The following is a 19,400-nucleotide window of genomic DNA, read 5'->3' as shown; positions in this document are numbered from 1 at the left end:
AGTCTTTCCTCCCCCCTCCCCAAAAAAAATCTTGTTGCGGCTTGTTCTACTGCTTCCTCTCCTGGCTATGAAATATTGAGGTTTCTAGCAAGGGGGGATGGACTATGTTTGTGATGATTGGACATGCAAGAATAGGTGGAGATTTGCCTCCTCTGTTTCTATGGGATATACCTAGGACTTTAAGTAAGCTTCAGCTGTTTGTAATGTTCTACTAGAAACCAGGAATTCATGTAAAAGGCTCATAAACTGTACTTCTTGAATAGTGCATGCTCATTTGTGTTTTTAAAAAAAAAAAAATTCCAGACCCATAAATAGCAGCTAAAGTAACTCCTCCCAGACAAGTCTGTTTTGAGTATAGTATTTTACTATTTCATCTCTTGAGAATAAAAATGTTTAAGTTTGCCCAGTATTTATTTATATGCAAAAAAGCTATTTAGTCTGTTTAAAAAAAAAAAGTCAAGTACTGAAACACGCTGGTTAATGTGTCTAAGACGTTAATGATGAAGATGCTTTGCTTTAAATACCACAATGTATTATCTGATGATGCCACTAATACCAATAATATGTTTCCAAAAATTTTAGTAAGGAACTAGTTGGGTTTTTTTGTTTTTGGTGTGAGCATAAAAATTTTGAAACCTTTTTTGAAACTTGTGCCAGAGACCATTCTTAATAGGCAACACTGTCTTGAGACTACTCCAAAGAATCCCCAAATATCAAGTATATTCAGGTCCATCTATTTTAGAATACCACTTCTGCTTAACATCTCTTTTTGGAGTGCGTTCTCTGCAGATGCACTTCAGACATTTCACTGTATTTAGTTTAGTCTTTTAGTATATCAGGCAGAATAGTATACAAAATTTAGCTATTTTCAAACTGACAAAAGCAAGTTGACATAACTAGAGGAAACATACCATGTGCTTTGATACTTGAGTGCAGCAGGATGCTTTATAAAAATCATTAAACAGCTGGTCTTTTTGTCTAGGCATTGAAGGACTTGTGGTATTTATCTTGACTTTTCAAGTCTGAGATTCAGCCCTAATACAATCTAATGAGGATTTAGGAAGATAATTAATTTTTTGTCTACTTTTTTGAGATAGTGTGAATTATTGTACTGGACAGAAATGTCAAGCTATTTTTACTTTGCATAGGAGCACTAAGTCTTATCAAGCCCATATGGCCTTGTTTAGACTTGGATTTAGAAAGGTGTATCTAATTTAGTAAGGCCCAGGTGAGCTCCAAGAATCTCTGTAAATGTCTATATTTTGCCTAGATCAGGATTTAAAGGCATGGAGTTAATAGCTTATATAACACATGCAAACGAAATACGTTCTTTAGGTATGTCTGCACATTCCCAACTAACTTGAGGTAGTTAACAGCATCATAAATTAGCCTGAACCTCCCCAAATATTTGTTCCAAGACACAGGTGTTTGTGGTCTACCATAGGAACTAGCTAACCCATGGTAAAGTCTTGTGGAAACAAGGCAGTGTAGACTTGTAGAATGCATTTAGTTAGCACACCGCTAGCTAGCAATGCATTTTTGAATCTTGGTGCTTTAATTAGTAACTATTCTCAAATTTTTCCTCTGTAACTGAGAGGAATCTTGATTGTTAGCATTCCGCAGGGATCTAAATAAAGTTATTACTGAATCCTTAAAGTTTCAATATATCTACAACAGACACAGGGTTTGAAAAATGTGCTTCCCCATAGTGAGATGGTTGTCATGGAATCATAGAATATTACGGTTGGAAGAGACCTCAGGAGGTCCTCTGATCCAAGGGTTCTCAAACTGAGGGTTGGGACCCCTCGGGGTCACAAGGTTATTACTAGAGGTCGCGAGCTGTCAGCCTCCATCCCAAACCCCGCTTTGCCTCCAGCATTTATAATGGTGTTTGTGTTTTTAATTTATGGTAGGGGTCGCACTCAGAGGCTTGCTGTGTGAAAGGGGTCACCAGTACAAAAGTTTGAGAACCACTGCTTTAGTCCAATCCCCTGCTCAAAGAAAGACCAACGCCAATTAAATCATCCCAGCCAGGGCTTTGTCAAGCCAGGCCTTAAAAACCTCTAAGGATGGAGATTCCACCACCTTCCTAAGTAACCCATTCTAGTGCTTCACCACCGTCCTGGTGAAATAGTGTTTCCTAATACCCAACCTAGACCTCTCTCCCTGCAACTTGAGACCATTGCTCCTTGTTCTGTCATCTGCCACCACTGAGAACAGTCAAGCTCCATCCTCTTTGGAACTCCTCTTCAGGTAGTTGAAGGCTGCTATCAAATCCCCCCCCCCTTCTGCAGATTAAATAACCCCAGTTCCCTCAGCCTCTCCTCATAAGTCATGTGTCCCAGCTCCCTAATAATTTTCGTTGCCCTCCACTGGACTCTCTCCAAGTTATCCACATTCTTTCTGTAGCGGGGAACCCAAAACTGGACGCAGTACTCCAGATGTGGCTTCACCGGTGCCGAATAGAGGGGAATAATTACTTCCCTCAATCTGCTGGCACTGCTCTTACTAATACAGCCCAATATGTCCATTAGCTTCTTGGCAACAAGGGCACACTACTGACTCGTATCCAGCTTCTTGTCCACTGTAATCCCCAGGTCCTTTTCTGCAGAACTGCCGCTTAGCCAGTCGGTCCTCAGCCTGTAGCGGTGCATGTGATTCTTTCTTCGCAAGTGCAGGACTCAGCACTTGTACTTGTTGAACCTCATCAGATTTCTTTTGGCCCAATCCTCCAATTTGTCTGGGTCACTATCCCTACCCTCCAGCACTATGATTTAATCATGAGTATTTTTAGTAAAAATCATGGACAGATCACAAGCGAAAACCAAAAAATCACAGCCCCATGACCTGTCCGTGATTTTTACTAAAAACATTCATGATTGAATCTTGGGGAGGGGAGCCTGCTGCAGGGGAGGAACCCATGGGGGCCTGCTGGATCCTTCTCAGCAGTGCTGCCATCAAGCCAGTTTTCCCCCATTTTGTATTTGTGCATTTGGGGTTTTCTTCCCTAAGTGTAGCACCTTACATTTGTCTTGAATTTTATATTGTTGTCTGTAACCGAGTTGTTCAATTTATCAAAATCCCTCTGAATTTTAGCTGTATCCTCCCCAAGTATTGGCAACCCCCTCTCCCCAGCTTTGTCTCATTTTCAGATTTGATCAGTACACTCTCTATACTTTAAGCTCAGGGGCTTGTCCAACTCTGCCAGGCCAGCACTCCTGCTGGGGTGCAGGGGCTTACCTGCTCTGCCTGGTTCTCCTGCCAGGGTGTGGGGGCTTGCCCTGCTCCACCTGGCAGGAGAGCGGGACTGGGGCACAGGGGCTTGCCCCGCTCCAGCACTCCAGCCAGGTAGCGGGGGTTAGTGGCTTGGAAGCTGCTGTGCCCTGAGCTTGCTTCCCTGCAGGAGGGCTGGGTGAGCGGAGGGGACAAGACCCCAACCCCGCTCCATGGCTGGAGCGCCAGACCTGGGCAATCCTCCGTGTGCCAGGCGGGCAGTATGGGGCAAGCGCTGGGGTGGGAGCAGGGCCGGGACTGGGGTGCAGGCTGGGCCTGGATGTGGGTAACGGCCCATCCATGGCTACGCATATCTGTTGCATATCCCTCACTCATCAGTAGGGGAACATGTTCCAGTTCACGTCAGTCCCAATCCACTTATCTGTCGTTTGCAAGTTATAGTACACTATTGCAAACAACGGATACATGGCTCGGGATCAGCCTGAATTGGAAAATGTTTTCCTATTGATAAGTGACGAATATGTGAAACAGGTAAGGGGGAGACATTTACCGGGGACTCCCTGTACCTACATCCCAGTTATTAATAAAGGGAACATGTTTTGTTTGCTTTTTTGACACTCCTCCTCTCCCCTGCTAAGGGAGACTTATTGTACCCTAGCCTCAACACTTTGGGGGAGACTTGCCATGATCTGACTCCTTCAGACAACATGGGGAGACCTCGCACGTTGCCAGAATAGCTTCTGACTTGACACTTCAAGTCCCATATAGCAGCCTATTAATTAATGCTGCCTCTGTGGAAAAAGGGAATTTTCTAGAAGTTATGGCATGTCAATATCATTAACCAGTCATAACTAACCTGTGAAATGAAGTGCCTTTTAAGTAGACTACACACATCTTAAGTCATCCTTGTGTTAGATTCTTTTGTCATACTTAATATATATTTTAGACATAGTTCTTTATTATTGTTAGGGTATATTGAACAGCATAAAATCAGCTTGATTGGAGGATATATTGGGTGCTTTTTCAAAAAGATTAACTACTTCTGATGTATAATCAATGAAAAATAGTGCTGTACACAGAATGTACTCATAAGATTTTGTCTGGGCTTAAGTATTGCATACTTTGATACGATCTCTGTCATAACTTTAGTCCCAGATTTGGACCTTAGCGTCCAAAATATGGGGGTTAGCATGAAAACCTCCAAGCTTAGTTACCAGCTTGGACCTGGTACTTGCTGCCACCACCCAAAAAATTAGAGTGTTTTGGGGCACTCTGGTCCCCCTGAAAAAACCTTCCCTGGGGACCCCAAGACCCAAATCCCTTGAGTCTCACAACAAAGGGAAATAATCCTTTTTCCCTTCCCCCCTCCAGGTGCTCCTGAGAGATACACAGACACAAGCTCTGTGAATCCAAACAGAGTGACTCCCCCTCTCCGTTCCCAGTCCTGGAAACAAAAGCACTTTCCTCTTCACCCAGAGGGAATGCAAAATCAGGCTAGCAAATCCAACACACACAGATCTCCCCCTGATTTCTTCCTCCCACCAATTCCCTGGTGAGTACAGACTCAATTTCCCAGAAAAGAAAACTCCAACAGGTCTCAAAAAGAAAGCTTTATATAAAAAGAAAGAAAATACATACAAATGGTCTCTCTGTATTAAGGTGACAAAATACAGGGTCAATTGCTTAGAAGAAATATGAATAAACAGCCTTATTCAAAAAGAATACAAATCAAAGCACTCCAGCACTTATATTCATGCAAATACCAAAGAAAAGAAACCATATAACTTACTATCTGATCTCTTTGTCCTTACACTTAGAAACAGAAGATTAGAAAGCAGAAACTACTTCTCCAAAGCTCAGAGAAAGCAGGCAGACAGAAAACAAAAACTCAGACACAAACTTCCCTCCACCCAGAGTTGAAAAAATCCGGTTTCCTGATTGGTCCTCTGGTCAGGTGCTTCAGGTGAAAGAGACATTAACCCTTAGCTATCTGTTTATGACAGTCTCATATCAGAGAGTGCTGGATATAGTCACCAAATGACAGTTCTCCACTTTGGGAGAGAGTCTAGAGGAGCTTGGAGGGAAACTGTAGTATTGACACTCATGCACATTAAAGGATTGGATTGAGACTCTGAAACCTGGGTATTCATAGTTTTCAAAGGTCAGCAAGGACTATCATGATCATCTAGTCTGATCTCCTATATAACACAAGCCATAGAACTTCCCCAAAAGAACTCGTAGAGCAGCAAGCTTATCTTTTAGAAAAACATTCAATCTTGATTTAAAAGTTGTCAGTGATAAAGAATTTAACCACTGAAACAATATACCAAGAGGTGTAATAATTACCCTCGCTGTCAAAAAATGTACACCTTAATTTCAAGTTGAATTTGTTTAGCTCCAGCTTCTAGCCATTGGATCTTTCTCTGTTAGTTTCTCTGATGAGCCTGTTAGTAAATATTTTTCCCCATATAGATACTTATAGACAAGGAGTGGGTAACCTTTTTGGCCTGAGGGCCACATCTGGGTATGGAAATTGTATGGCAGGCCAAGAATGCTCACAAAATTGGGGGTTGGGGTACAGGAGGGGGTGAGATCTTGGCTGGGGGTGCAGGCTGTGGGTTGGAGCCAGGGATGAGGGGTTTGGCGTGCAGGAGGGGGCTACTGGCTAGGGGTGGAGCAGAGGGGTTTGGAGTACGGGAGGGGGCTCCAGGCTGAGGCAGGGGGTTGGGCTGTGTGGGAGGGGGATGTGGGGTGGGGCTGAGGGGTTTGAAGTGTGTGAGGGGGCTCTGGGCTGGGGCAGGGTCTTGGGGTGCGGGTTCCAGGGTGGGGCCAGAAATGAGGAGTTCAGAGTATGGGAGGAGACTCCAGGCAGGGATTAGGGTATGGGGGAGGGGACTCTGGGCTGGGGTTTGGAGTGTCAGAGTGGGGCCAGAAATGAGAAGTTAAGTGTGTGGGAGGGGCTCTGGGCTGGAACCAAAGGGTTCGGAGGGTGGGAGGGGGATCATGGCTGGGGTAGGGGGTTGGGGTGCCAGGGGAGGTCAGGTGTGCAGGCTCCAGGCAGTGCTTACTTCAAGCAGCTCCCGGAGGCAGCAGCATGTCCCTTCTCCAGCTCCCATGTGGAAGCATGGTCAGGTGGCTCTGCACACTGCCCCTGTCTGCAGCCTCCATCCCTGCTGCAGTTTCCAGCCAATGGGAGCCACTGGGGGCGGCCCTTGGGGTGGGGGCAGAGTACAGAGCCCCCTTACTGCCCCTATGTGTAGGAGCCAGAGGGGCAACATACCGCTGCTTCTGGGAGCCGCGGAGGACCATGGCATGCTCGGAGTGGGGCAAGCCCCCAGTCCCACTCCCTGGCAGGAGCTCAAGGGCTGGATTAAAAGGTCTGATGGGCCAGATGTGGCCCGCGGGCTGTAGCTTGCTCCAGTCCTGTAACAGATTGTAATCAGGTCATCCCTTAACCTCTTTTTGTTAAGCTAAATAGATTGAGTTGCACTGGCAGGCATGTTTTCTAATCCTTTAATCATTCTGGTGGCTCTTCTCTGAACCCTCTCCAAATTATTCTGAATTGTGGGCACCAGAACTGGACTCAGTATTTCAGCAGCAGTTGCACCAGAGCCAAATACAGAGGGAAAATAACCTCTCTACTACTTGAGATTCCCCTGTTTATTCATCTCAGGATCACATTTGATATGTGTGTATATATGTGTGTGTATATATCTATCTATAGCTATATAATCTACATTCACTTCCCCTCTAAACCAGGTAATTTTTTAACTACCATGGCCGCCTTCGTCAGTTGAGATTGAGACATTTTGAGCTTCTAGAAAGGATTATTTATTGATTTCCAATTACCATTCACATTTTTCTGATTAAAAATTCTGCCCCAGCTGATTTGTCATAATTGTTTTCAATTTTGTGAAATTGGTCCTATTAACGCACCAGATATATATTATTGGTGTGGACTTCATTCTGCTTGCACAGTATGTATGTGATCAAGTCATGAACATTGTAACTAAGCTACCAATAAGTTCTTTGATCAGATCCGCTTTGTCTGTTAGAACAAAGTCCAATAAAGATTTCCTGTGACTTGGCTGCAACATTTTTTGAGTTAAAATAGTCTCATCTCTAATGTCTAGAAATTCTATTGATGTATTAGTACTGTTGCGGGCCTGCTGTGTGACCTTGGGCAAACTCCATACCTCAGTTTCCCTGCCTGCAAAATGGGGATGCTGATATTTGCCTGCTTTGCAAAACAGTTTGAGATCTACTGATGAAAAGCGCTGTAAGAACTAGCTTTCTAATAAAATGCACATTAAAATATGTGCTGGAACAGACAACATTTTATTACTGCTGCATGAAGCCTTTAGGTGTTGGGCATCAACTACCAGCACACTTACAACTGAAGGAAGGGAAATAATTTCGGGCAATAGAAAATGTTAATGTGACTTTTAAAGAATTCTACAAAGTAATTTAAGGAGCAGTTGATGGTCTTTTAAAAGTAATTTTAGGGTTTTTAGTAATTTTCTGGGGAAAAAAGTGTACTTTTCCCGACATTGTTTTCTGTCAAAGCTGAATATTTGTCTTTCTGTTGTTGTTTAGAGCTTGTATATCTCTGGGATCCAAAACCCGGGCCATAGGAAATGCAGCAAAAAGCCAGGTAAATGAATCTAAACATATTACTTTACAGGAATTTAAGCGAGCTTTAAATTACTCATCTGCTGAATTGTGAGGGAAGTGTAAGAGTGAAGAAATCTGATACATTGTTTCATGTTTTAATTTAAAATATATGCTTAAAATTTCCTTGCTTTTGTTACCGTTATTACTAAATCATTAGGCTGTACTCCCCTCTGTTAAAACTAATTGAAATATTGTCTCTGGTTAATTCTTGATTTTTTTTTTCTTTTTAGAGGAAAGACAGGGAGAAATGTAGGACTTGGTCTACTCACCAGTGAAGAATAAGAAACTTTCCTTATTGGGGGGAGAAGAATGAGTATAGGCTCAAGTCTTCAATTTCTGAAGTGTTAGCATTTATTAAGAAAAACTTGTGGCCCTTATAGTTTGAAAATGAAAATGGAAGGAATGCTGTCTTTTTGAATTTATAGACACAACATAAATGTCTGTGCTGCTGCTTGTAGCTTTCCCAGACAGTATAGTGAAATTCAGACTCGCCAGTTTCAGTACCTCTGTTCAGAACTCTGGACAGCAGTAAAACTTGTGATCTTTGTAACTTCACTTGCTTGGGAAAACTAAGAACAGGAGCAAAGGCTGGGACTGGAGATAATCACTAGGAGGAATTCCTAAAAAATGGAGATTGAATAGCAAAGACTGCTTGCAGCAGAATCTAGGGAGTGGAAATAATAACAGAGGATATCCCTTATCCTTTACATGCTCATGTCAGGAAATTGTGGAGTAGTAGGGAAAGAACTCCCCATGTCTCTTCCCAGAAGGTGGGTAGTTAAATTTCAGATACTCTTATACCTATTAACCAAAAGAATGGAGCCCTCAGGCATGTTCGAGGGGCAGGTGGACCCTCATTTTCAGCAGCCATGCACAGCTCATCAGTACACAGCTACTGGACATTGCTGGAGATGGGGGCCTCTAGTAAATACAAGGTACACTTTCAAAGCCTGGAGTACAGTTGTAATTGGCTTAAAAATTCTGTATTAATTAAAACAAAATGAGCAAGTTCTTTTGCTGTATGATGGGTCAAAAAAGTCAGGCTTTAAAATCTGTGTTTTTAAATCACTATCCTGCAATATTGAGAGAATAGATAAATGGAAAGCTCATACTGAATTGGGATCTGAATTAAGCATTACTACACGTTTAATTACAATATTTTAATAACATTATTAAGATAGTTGCATGTAGTTCAGTCATTGCAGTGGTACATAATTAATCACTGTCCAAATTGGGTATAATAGGAAGTTCCTTTTAAGATAAGGAAGGGGAAAACTAGTGAAATGAATACTGATTTAGACACAAAGTGGGTTTGAGTGTATTAATTGGTCTCATAAATAAAGTGACATGCTTAATAACAGTTGTATTCAGTGGGAAGTGAGGAAAAGGATACACTGCTCAAATGCTGGAAGTTCGTGTTCATAGCAGGCCACTAGTTCCTGTTTTGAACTTTAAGCCATACCAAGATAAATAAAGCCATAATTTCAGAGTTTCTGATACGCCTCTCATAGCAGTGCATTTATCTTCCACAGATTGTCACAAATGTAAAGAATACATTACATGGCTTCAAAAAAATGCATGGAAGAGCATTTGATGATCCTTACGTACAAGGTGAAAGAGTCAGACTTCCCTATGAGCTTCAAAAGATGCCGAATGGGAGTGTAGCGCTGAAGGTAAGTTTTGCAGTTTCCGTGCATACCTAATGCTGTCATAATCTGCATCATTATTTTGACAGGCAAATAGAGATTCTGCTTGGCTGTAATGTACTTCTCAAATGAAATTGCTTCACTGAGCTTTCTATTTTAATTTTCTTAAATTCTGTAAAGACTCTGGATATATGCATATCCATCCAACCTGGGGGAGGGAAGGAAAGGAAGAATTTTTCTTCGAGTGCTTGTTTCCAATCAAGTGTGTGTGTGCGTGCTTGCACGGCAGCTGTAATTTTTTTCCCTTAGTAGCATCCACCCTGGATGCTAAGTCTGGGCACCCGGTGGAGCTGCGCTTTCATGTTGCTCAATGTAGAACCCTGCTGACCCGCTATCCCCTCTTTTTACCGCCTGTGACGGTTAGCTGGAACGTCGCATAGCTCTTGCCTTGGCAAATGCCGTTAGCAGTGTCCGTTGTACAAAGTTGTTTACTTCTTAGTGTAGTTAGTGTTAAGGTTTTTACTTTGTGCCTCCCTCCCTCCCTCCCACCACACACACATTGGTTCCCCAGCGCCTTGGCATGCCACAGTCTCCTGGGTTTAAAACTTGCGAGGCCTGCTTTAAACGCATGCCCAAAAGTGACCCGCACACTTTGTGCTAGCGGTATCTAGGAGAGAGTCACCAGAAAGACCAGTGCAGGATCTGTTGCGGGTTTCACCGTAGAACTTTGAAAGACAGGGACCAGCGTCTCAAAGTTCTGCTGATGGAGGCCACACTCGGGCCCCAGTCAAACCCTGGATCGGGCATTCCACACCTAGCACCTCCTCCTTGGTGCAGAGTGCCCTGGCACCATCGTCCTGGGATCTGGTGCCAAGAAAGGACTCCTCACAAGACTCTCAGCACCATCACAGCTTCTCCTGCATGCAGCCAGCGGGTAGGCGCCAGTCGCAATCCCGGTGCCTCAGAAGAAAGAGAAGCGGGAGAGGGGCCGTATGTAGTTGGCATTCTTGCTGCATTATACAGATGAATACCAAACTATACTCAACAGATTGTGTAACACTGGAAATGTTGTTAAAGGCTTTGGTTGCTTTTCCTCATCCTTATTGGGGCAATACTCAAGTTCTGGTCTATTCAGCTTTCAGTTTAACACATGAGAGATTAAGGTCTGCTTCGTAGCGTGATCAGGGACTCCATGACTTGGTGTAAGGAGAGCTGGCATATGCAGTGCCACGGATTAATTAATGTCATACCGTCCTTGCTTTGATACCAAAATACACTTCTATCCAAGCATCATAGCTAAAGGACTAAGATAGGTTTTCTGGCAGGAGAGCTCCTCTGGTAATGAATTGGCATCTTTTTTCCTGGAGTGCTTACTGTGCAGGGACACAGGCCATTTTGGATGAGAGTATACAAGTGTAAGTTGTCCACATCAGTGTGCTTTCTATGGAAGTTCTTTGGTGAGTCGTGCCTATAGTGTATGGCCTAGGGATGTAAATATCATTAAAAAAGTTAACTGTTTAAATTAAAATTATATTGTTTAACCAGTTAACTGATTTAAAGGGAGAGGGGCTGAGGTCGCTCCCGCCGGTGTGGCTGGCGGTTAACGGTTAAGGTCGGTTAACAGCAAGCCTAATGCTTACCAGTTAACATTTTATGTCCCTAGTATGGCTACAGTCATGGCACTAGCCCTAAACTGTTGAGATGGATTCAGGTGCTCCATGGATCTCTGGAAATTCAGCACTTCCCTCTAGGCCAGAGGTGGGGAACCTACGGCCCATGGGCCAAATTCAGCCCACTGCTTAATTTCATCTGGTCCGAGCAAGTCTCCATGCCATGGGCCAGAAGCGGGAGCTGCAAGCACGGGCTCGCAGTACTGTGGGGGGAAGCTAGGGTTGCTGGGCCATTAAGTCTGGTCGGCTCCACGCAGCTCCTGGAAGTGGCTGGCATATCCCTGCAGCCCCTGAAGGCAGGGACAATCAGGGAAGCTCTGCGTGCTGCCCCCAGCACTGGCTTCACAGTTCCCATTGGCCAGGAACTGCAGCCAATGGGAGCTGTGGGACGGTGCGTGCAGGCATCTTGCAGAGCTGCCTGTCCGTGCCTCCGCCTAGGGGCTGGACATGTTGGCTACTTCTGGGAACAGCACGGAGCCAGGGCAGGGCGGGAGCCTGAGTTAACCCATCTGTACCACCAACCGGGAGCTGTCTGAGGTAAGTGCTGCCCACCCGGAACCTGCACTTGCCCGAGGTCAGAACCATCTCCTGCACCCCAACTCCCTCACAGACCCCACACCTGCACCCCAACCCCCTCCTCCAAGTCGGAACCCCCTTCTGCACCCTAACTCCTGCCCAGATCCTGCACCCCAACCTCCTGCATCAGCCCTGAGCCCCCTCCCACACCCAGAACCCCTCATTTCTGGCCCCACCCCAGAGCCTAGCGGAAGCCCCAAGCCTATGTGCCCCCTTGCGGGGCTGTGGCCTGCAGCTGATTTGTTTCCCCCCCCCCCCGTGGGTCAATGGCCCCTGATAGAGAAAAGGCTCCCCACCCCTGCTCTAGGCCGAGACTCACTTCCGGGTGCCTCCCCCTGCTGCAGGATGCTTTGCAACTGGGCAGCAGCCCCAGAGGTTCCTGCAGCTGGAGGAGACTTGTGGAGTTGGGTCCCGTCTTGGCTGGGCTGGAGAGGGACAGGACTTGTCCACCCCTGCACAGCTGCTCCGGGGGCGGAAGGGGGGTAAAGAAGAGATCAGATCCATCTGGGAGCCTGCGACCCCTCCACCCCCAATCCCCTTTTGGGTCGGGACCCCTCATAGTTAGAAGACCATGAAATTTCAGATTTAAACATCTGAAAATGTGAAATTTACCAGTTTTTAAATCCTGTGGCTATGAAATTGACCATAATGGACCATGGATTTAGTGGGATCTTAACTATGAGGAAAATGAAAGCATTCTTTCTCCAAAGTAACTTTTCATACACCAACTCCCCTTCGTGAGTCTACCTTGCATGTCATTGGGCTTCATTGAGTTTGTTGATGGCTTTTGCATCTCATGCTCATTTTAGCACAAGTTTAGTTTACTACCTTCAAATACAGTAAAATATAGGGCACGACCTTTAACTTGGCTGCTTTTTTAACTCTTACTTGGATCTGCAGAAGTCAAGTGTAAGGAGAACTGGCTTGATAATTTGAACTGTGAATACTTAAGTTCAGCAAGATGAAAATCTTACTTAGTTTGACTAAAAATTAAGTGCGTGCCTACACACAGGCACAGTCTGTTAGTGTGTGGCAAGTTGGGGGTTTAAATATATGGTGGTTTGGCCTGCTGTGTGGCCCCTGCCACCATGCGCTAAAAATTCTATAGTGCACTTTGACATACTGCTCCTTCAAAGCATTAACAGACAGTGTAGACAAGCCCTAATGTGATTTAGAATATTGCGTAGTAGCAACAGCAGATTAGCTTTCCCTGTATCAACGTGTGTGTACCACTCTCTTATTAAATCTCAGTCCTTTCTCTTTAGCCTGTATGGAACCTGATCCTTTATTGTAATCATTTTAGCTACTGTCCTTATTTATGTATTTAATAGGTGGTGCAATGCTGAGTTGTGCAGAATTCCTAATATTTAACTGGTTATCTTTGTATATGTTGGCTGCTTTTTTAACAGATACTTCAGTACTTTGAATGTCTCCCAAGTTAATGCAGGTTTCTCGAGGATTTCTGTACACAAATGCAGCCAGCCAGCTCAAATCCTTTCAGTGGAATAAGCAGTGTATAGCTATAGCATCAGTTGATGTTATTTTGAGTGTTGTCTGGGCTCATGGTGTAGCGAAAACTTAGAGAAAAATATGTCACTGCCCAGAAGGGCTTGAAATCTAAACTAGACAAACTCTAAAAGAGAAATCAAAACATGTGACTTTTTATCTTTGGGAGGACTTTAGTTTGTCTTCTGACTTGACATATGACATGTTTGGTTCCATCTTATTTTTAATACTTGTATTTTTCTGCTCCTATTTGAAAATTTTGAGAAAATTGAGGAAACTCTTGTCTAAAATAATTAGATGCTATCTTGTTAGTGTGAAGTGACACCTACTGTCAACCTCCAAAGTGGTTGCACTTAGGACTTAAAGATCAAAGAAATATTGAGATGGAACAGCCCATTAAACAGAACATTTCTTTGTACTGTGAAAATATTCATGTCTGCTTTGCAATTGTTTAATCTTGTGTTTCAGGTGCGATACCTAGATGAAGAGAGACCATTTGCAATTGAACAGGTTACAGGAATGCTTTTGGCCAAGCTTAAAGAGACTTCGGAAAGTGCACTAAAAAAACCAGTGGCAGACTGTGTGATTTCAGTAAGTTATAATATATTTACCAGAGTTCTGCTTATAGGTAATTGTATGTAAACAGTACATTTTAATAGTGTGTGAACTGGAAAATAGCCAAGTGAGGTGCTGCCAGAATCACCCAGAAGAAAATAAAACTGTAAATATATGCTGAAAAGCACAAAATATATTCTTAATATCTGATACCTATTTACCAGAAAAAAACAGGCAGATCTTGTGTAGAGGTTTTATAGTCCATGGGGTTAAAAGCCAAAATTTGCTTGATGACTTTGTGGTGTTCCTCAGACAGCTGTGGTACAGCAGTAGGCTTCCTAACACATGCTACAAAATTTCTCCCATCCTATAGCTAGATCTTAGATCTACTGTACAAAAAGTTTAGACCATATATGCTGAAACTTTGTGATTCTGAGGGCCCCACCGGCAGTTGTCCTGAAATGTGAGAGCTATACCTAACTTGTATATTTCTACAAAATCTCTCAGTTCTTTTTGCTTGTGGAACCACAGTGTAAAAAAATAATTTTCATAGCACATTTTGGATCCCAATGTAATATGTACCATACAAATAAGATACAGACTCTGCCACGAAGAGCTTCTAATTTAAAAAAATGAAACAACTTTGGTTGTGCCTTTTTGTGTGTGTGTGTGATCTTATTTTTATCTTAGCTTCATTCTTTCTGCCTCCCTTCTGTTCTTCATTCTGATACACTCTTCAGCCCCTCCAGAGTTGAGCTTGAGCTGTAGCTTCCTGTAATAGGGAGCCTCAGTCTTTGGAATTATTTTATATTTTTGTTTCTTATGTTTAGATAGCTTATGGGGTCAGACATGTCCTGGCTTTGTTTAGAAAGTGAGCCAAAATTTTACTGTGCTATATAAATGTTTAAATATTTTCTCTGTTAACAAAAAGTTAGTTTAATTATTTACTAAGATCTGAACCTTGTTTCTTGAAATCTTATGCTATCTGGGAATTTTTTTAGTGTTAAATATATTAAATGTAGTTTGTGTTTAGAAACACTTGTGCATCTTGCATCTGGACTTCCACTGATTCTGTAAATCTTGACAATGCAGGATATATATTTGTCTTAATACCAGTTTGGGTAATTGGAACTTGTAATGAAGTAACTTTTAAAAAAATCTAGCAATTTTAATCAGTCTGTATTAACTAAATATGATTGGCATCTTAAATTTACACATTAGTCAAATTTGTGGAATTGTTTTGTTTTATGGCTATATAAACTTTTCAAGTGTCATTTTGTGTGTCATGAGGTATGTATAATGGACTACAACCTTTATTTGAAAACAGGTCCCTAGTTTCTTCACTGATGCTGAGAGAAGGTCTGTAATGGCAGCTGCACAGGTTGCAGGTTTAAACTGTCTGAGGCTGATGAATGAAACTACAGCAGGTAAATATGATACTTGCTAGAAGCAGAGCAAGAATAAGTGTGTAACACTTTAAAAACAGTGTTACGCTTTTTAAAGTCTCTTAAACTTGGAAGATTTGATTCTGAATAATCATTACATAACCAATTGCATGTTAGAAATATATACAGTAACCTACAAAATATTGATAGTTTAGCTGTCACGCTTTTCTTCTCTGAAAGTCCAGTTAAAATACTACATCTGTAGTAGTGTTCTCCACTTAAAAAAAGTCTTTGGAAGGTGAGGGGTGTGGGTGGAGTGATTTTTTTTTTTATTATTTAATCATTAAAACCAGGACTGCTACATTCCAAGCTCCATACCACAGGGTAATTTATGTCTATGGTTTGAGACCAGATAGCTCTTCTTAGTAGTATTTAGTTTCAGGGAGATGGATGTGTTGCGGAAAAGATCCTCTCTCTCACACACGTGTCAATTAGATAGTTATTTTGTCACAAACTAATATTTAAGAAATAGAGGAAAGATTCAAGTCTGAGGGCAAATAGTTCCTGCAGATTAAATAGAATACAAGAAAATTACATCTAGAAGCCATAATTTTTATTCTTCTTTGAAGCATCAATTCTGCAGGCAGATGCTTAGTCAAATTGGACTCTGTGGGGCTTTAAGTGAGAGCAAATTTTTACTGAGCATACTTAGAAATTACTTTGATTGATTCTATAAGTTCCCACAATCCTCAAATCAAGCCAAGAGTACTAGTCTGCATTCCAGTCTATGACCGTACCATGTTTCAAACTTCATCTGGTTTTGGTGAAGTCCTACTAATGTATGGGTTCAATATATATTACAATAGGGCTTTGGTCCCCAACCTTTTCGGCTGGCGTGCACCAGCCAAAGGACCACAGCGGCGGTGGAGCATCCGCCAAAATGCCACGGCAGCGACGCCTCTCGATAACACCACTTGCCGTCGACAAGCAACGTCATCGAGAGGCGTCTCCGCCAAAATTCGGGGGCGACGCCTCTCAATAACATCACTTGTTGGGGACAAGCGTCGTTATCGAGAGGTGTCCCTGCCGCAGCATTTCAGTGGATGCTCTCCCGGGGGCCAGGATGCGAGCACGTCAAGATGCCCCCACAGGCACCGCGTTGGGGACCAATGCAATAGGGAGTCACATTTTTCATTCATATTTGAAAACAAGAATAATATAAATTGTGTTGAAATGCTGACTACAGTAGTCATAACTGCCCATGCCTTCGTTAATAGACCATTCATTCTAAAATTTCATCATGAAAGATAAATAAGGAATAGTAATCTGAAAAGAATTTGTGGAAAACTAATTGTTACCAGTTTAGTCCCTCCAGTTATTTTTGGGAATAAAAAAATATTCAGATCTATTTCTTCTCTATCAACAATGATGTAGCATCTGCCTCTACACTCCAGATTTGTTAGTGTACTTTTGAATTCCTTGCCTCTCCTGGCAACTGGATCCATTATCCTTAATTAACAGGTGCAATAACATTGCATCTTTTGGTTACAATATGGACATTTTGTCAATCTGACATCTGACAAAATGCTTAACTCATAGTCATTATGAAGTCTCCATCCAAATCAGATTTTTTTCTCCCCCTCAAATTTAGGTACATATCTTTCTCTGCTTCATCCAGCCTGTCTCAGCCTGGAGTCCAGTTACAGCATTGGCACAAACACCATTTGTATGAGTGAGTGATTTGCTCATTCCAGTTGTCCATTGCTGTATTACAGATTCTTCAGCCAATCAGAGAGCCATGATTGATTACAGCAGAAGGTGGATCAAATTCTCACTTGCCCAAAGAAGGGCGGCTGTGATGAATGCTTCCATTGTAGGAGTGTCAAAGCAGAGTACATTGTGTGGGACCCAGGTGGAGCAATTTAAATCACAGTGACTTTTCTAGAGTGAGGAGCTGGCGGCAGGGAGCTTGGCTGGAACGGAGTTGGAGCATTCCTTCCCCATCCTCTCAAGGGGTGGCCCGTGCCCTCCGAGACGTTCTTCCACATCCTGCTAGGGAAGCACGCCCCACAGTTTGGGGACCACTGTCCATGGCATGTCCTTTTTTGAGTGATGTCCCTGTGGGTGCTCCACTTCAGGCATCAGTGCTTCCCTGAGACAGAGAATTTAGCAGCAGTGCCTGTCTGAGTTGCACATGCGCAGTCCCTGTTTTGCAGTGCTGTTGGCGCCATATCCAGCGCAAATTACCTGAACCCCCTCAGTTCCATCTCAAAATGGATCTCCTGGTGCATTCACCTCTGCTACCAGCAAAACAATTAACAACCTCCACTGGGGATCAGAACTCATTCAGCTAGATCTATAGCAATCTCAGTAGCCTTTCTAAACAGTGTACCACTCATAGACATATGCAGAGCAGCTACCTGGGCCTCTGAACATATATTCATGAAGTACAAAATTGACCAGACCTTAGGCTCTGATACGCTGCTGGGCCTAACACACTATCTTCAATCACTCAGAAAACCCAAAGCCCCTTCTGTCCACAGAGGGGGCACTGCTCTTACAGTCACATGAAGTGGAGCACCCACAGGGACATCACTTGAAAAAGAAAAGATTACTCACCTGATACAGTAACTGAGGTTCTTCAAGATGTGTGTCTCCATGGGTGCTCCACGACCCATCCCTCTTCCCTCTACTTCGGAATTCACACTATGCACTCTACAGTAAAGAAGGAACTGAGGGGATCAGGTCACATGTGCCAGATGAGTTGCCGATGGCACCGTGAGGCTAAGATGGCGCATGTGTGACCCAGATGGGCACTGGTGCTGAAATTTTCTGATCAGCGGCACAGAGATGCACGAACACCTGAAATAGAGCACCCACAGGGGGACAGATCTCAAAGAATCTCAGTTACTGCACCAGGTGAGTAACCTTCTCTTATCTTTGTTACTTTAGAACAAAATCATTCAGTGTTAACAAAGTGAAAATTAGTGTAGACTTTCAATATATATTATCGCAAGTGAATTTTTATACAGTCCTAATTTTTTTTAAAGGAGCCTTAAGTTAAAGTTTTTTTTAAAAAACTGTTTAATTATTGAAAATTGCTTGATTTTTTTTTTAACAGTTGCACTAGCTTATGGAATTTATAAGCAAGACCTACCAGCCTTGGAGGAGAAACCAAGAAATATAGTCTTTGTAGATATGGGACATTCTGCATACCAAGTTTCAGTTTGTGCTTTTAACAAAGGAAAACTGAAGGTAAGTTTATTTTTACTACATTTTTGCATCAGAGGCTAAGCAGAGGCTTGCTTAATTGGGACAGTGCTCAGGAAACTTCATTGGAGTGCATTTTTGAATGGTTAAATGTCTTTCCTGGTGTGGGCTAACCTGTTTGTAGTAAATACAGGATATATACTGTTCATAAGCCAGATGTTTTTAGTAAAAAAGGGAAGCACCAGAGAAGGGGGTCGGCTTATGAACGGGTATAGAGAGGGAGAAGTGGGACACAACTCCTCCCCCCAGCAGAGGCAGCACAGCCACCAGAGCCAGAAGGAAAGAGGCAAGGCCAGTCTCTCTCCGCTTCTGGCCATGCTGCTTTCCACCTAGCCTCCAAAGCAGCTGCAGCTCAGGGGGCTGTGCTGCTTGGCCTCACCCCGTAGAGCAGGCTGAGCAGAGGGAGCAAGGAGAAGCAGCAGAGCCAGAAGGGACGAGCAGGGCCAGAGTCTCTCCATTTCTGGTCTTGGTGCTCTTCCCCCAGCCTCTGAAGCAGCTGCAGCTCCGGGGCTGGCAGGCTGCAGCTGTGCTGCTCGGACCCACCCTTCAGAGCAGGCTGCGGCCGTGCCGCCCAGTTTGGCCTGCCGGAGCAGGCTGTGGCTGCTCTGCCCACCCTGCCGGAGCAGCTCCAGCCAGGCCAGAGACATCTTCCCCTGGCTCTCCCCAGATAAGGTGGGAAGGGATGGGATAGAGAGTGTTGGGGTCCTGGGCTAGGGGTGGGGGTCATGTGGGGGGTAGTCATGGGTTTCTCCTCTCCCCTCAAAATTTCCCCACAAGTTGCTGTCCTGGCCCATCAGCATAAGTAGCTGGCATGCAGGACACTTTGTTTACTTAGGTTTACCTCCGTGCCTGTGGACGCGAGGTAAACAAACCATCTTGACCTG

The 19,400-nt window shown here is 43.6% G+C and overlaps 1 protein-coding gene across 2 annotated transcripts in view; it reads left to right on the top strand.

Moving 5' to 3' along the window:
* HSPA4L (heat shock protein family A (Hsp70) member 4 like) overlaps positions 1 to 19,400 on the top strand; it is a 61,710-nt gene that overhangs the window by 1,074 nt on the left and 41,236 nt on the right. For both annotated transcript variants that reach the window (XM_030564130.1, XM_030564131.1), the window contains exons 2-6: positions 7,831 to 7,888; positions 9,441 to 9,581; positions 13,775 to 13,897; positions 15,189 to 15,288; positions 18,368 to 18,501. In XM_030564130.1, the coding sequence (XP_030419990.1) occupies positions 7,831 to 7,888; positions 9,441 to 9,581; positions 13,775 to 13,897; positions 15,189 to 15,288; positions 18,368 to 18,501 (556 nt within the window). The remainder of the gene's footprint in view (positions 1 to 7,830; positions 7,889 to 9,440; positions 9,582 to 13,774; positions 13,898 to 15,188; positions 15,289 to 18,367; positions 18,502 to 19,400) is intronic.

Source organism: Gopherus evgoodei, chromosome 5 (genome assembly GCF_007399415.2).
Source record: "Gopherus evgoodei ecotype Sinaloan lineage chromosome 5, rGopEvg1_v1.p, whole genome shotgun sequence".
Taxonomy (NCBI): Eukaryota; Metazoa; Chordata; order Testudines; family Testudinidae; genus Gopherus; species Gopherus evgoodei.
Note: the sequence above shows the minus strand (reverse complement) of the source record. Positions and strands in the feature narration are given on the sequence as shown.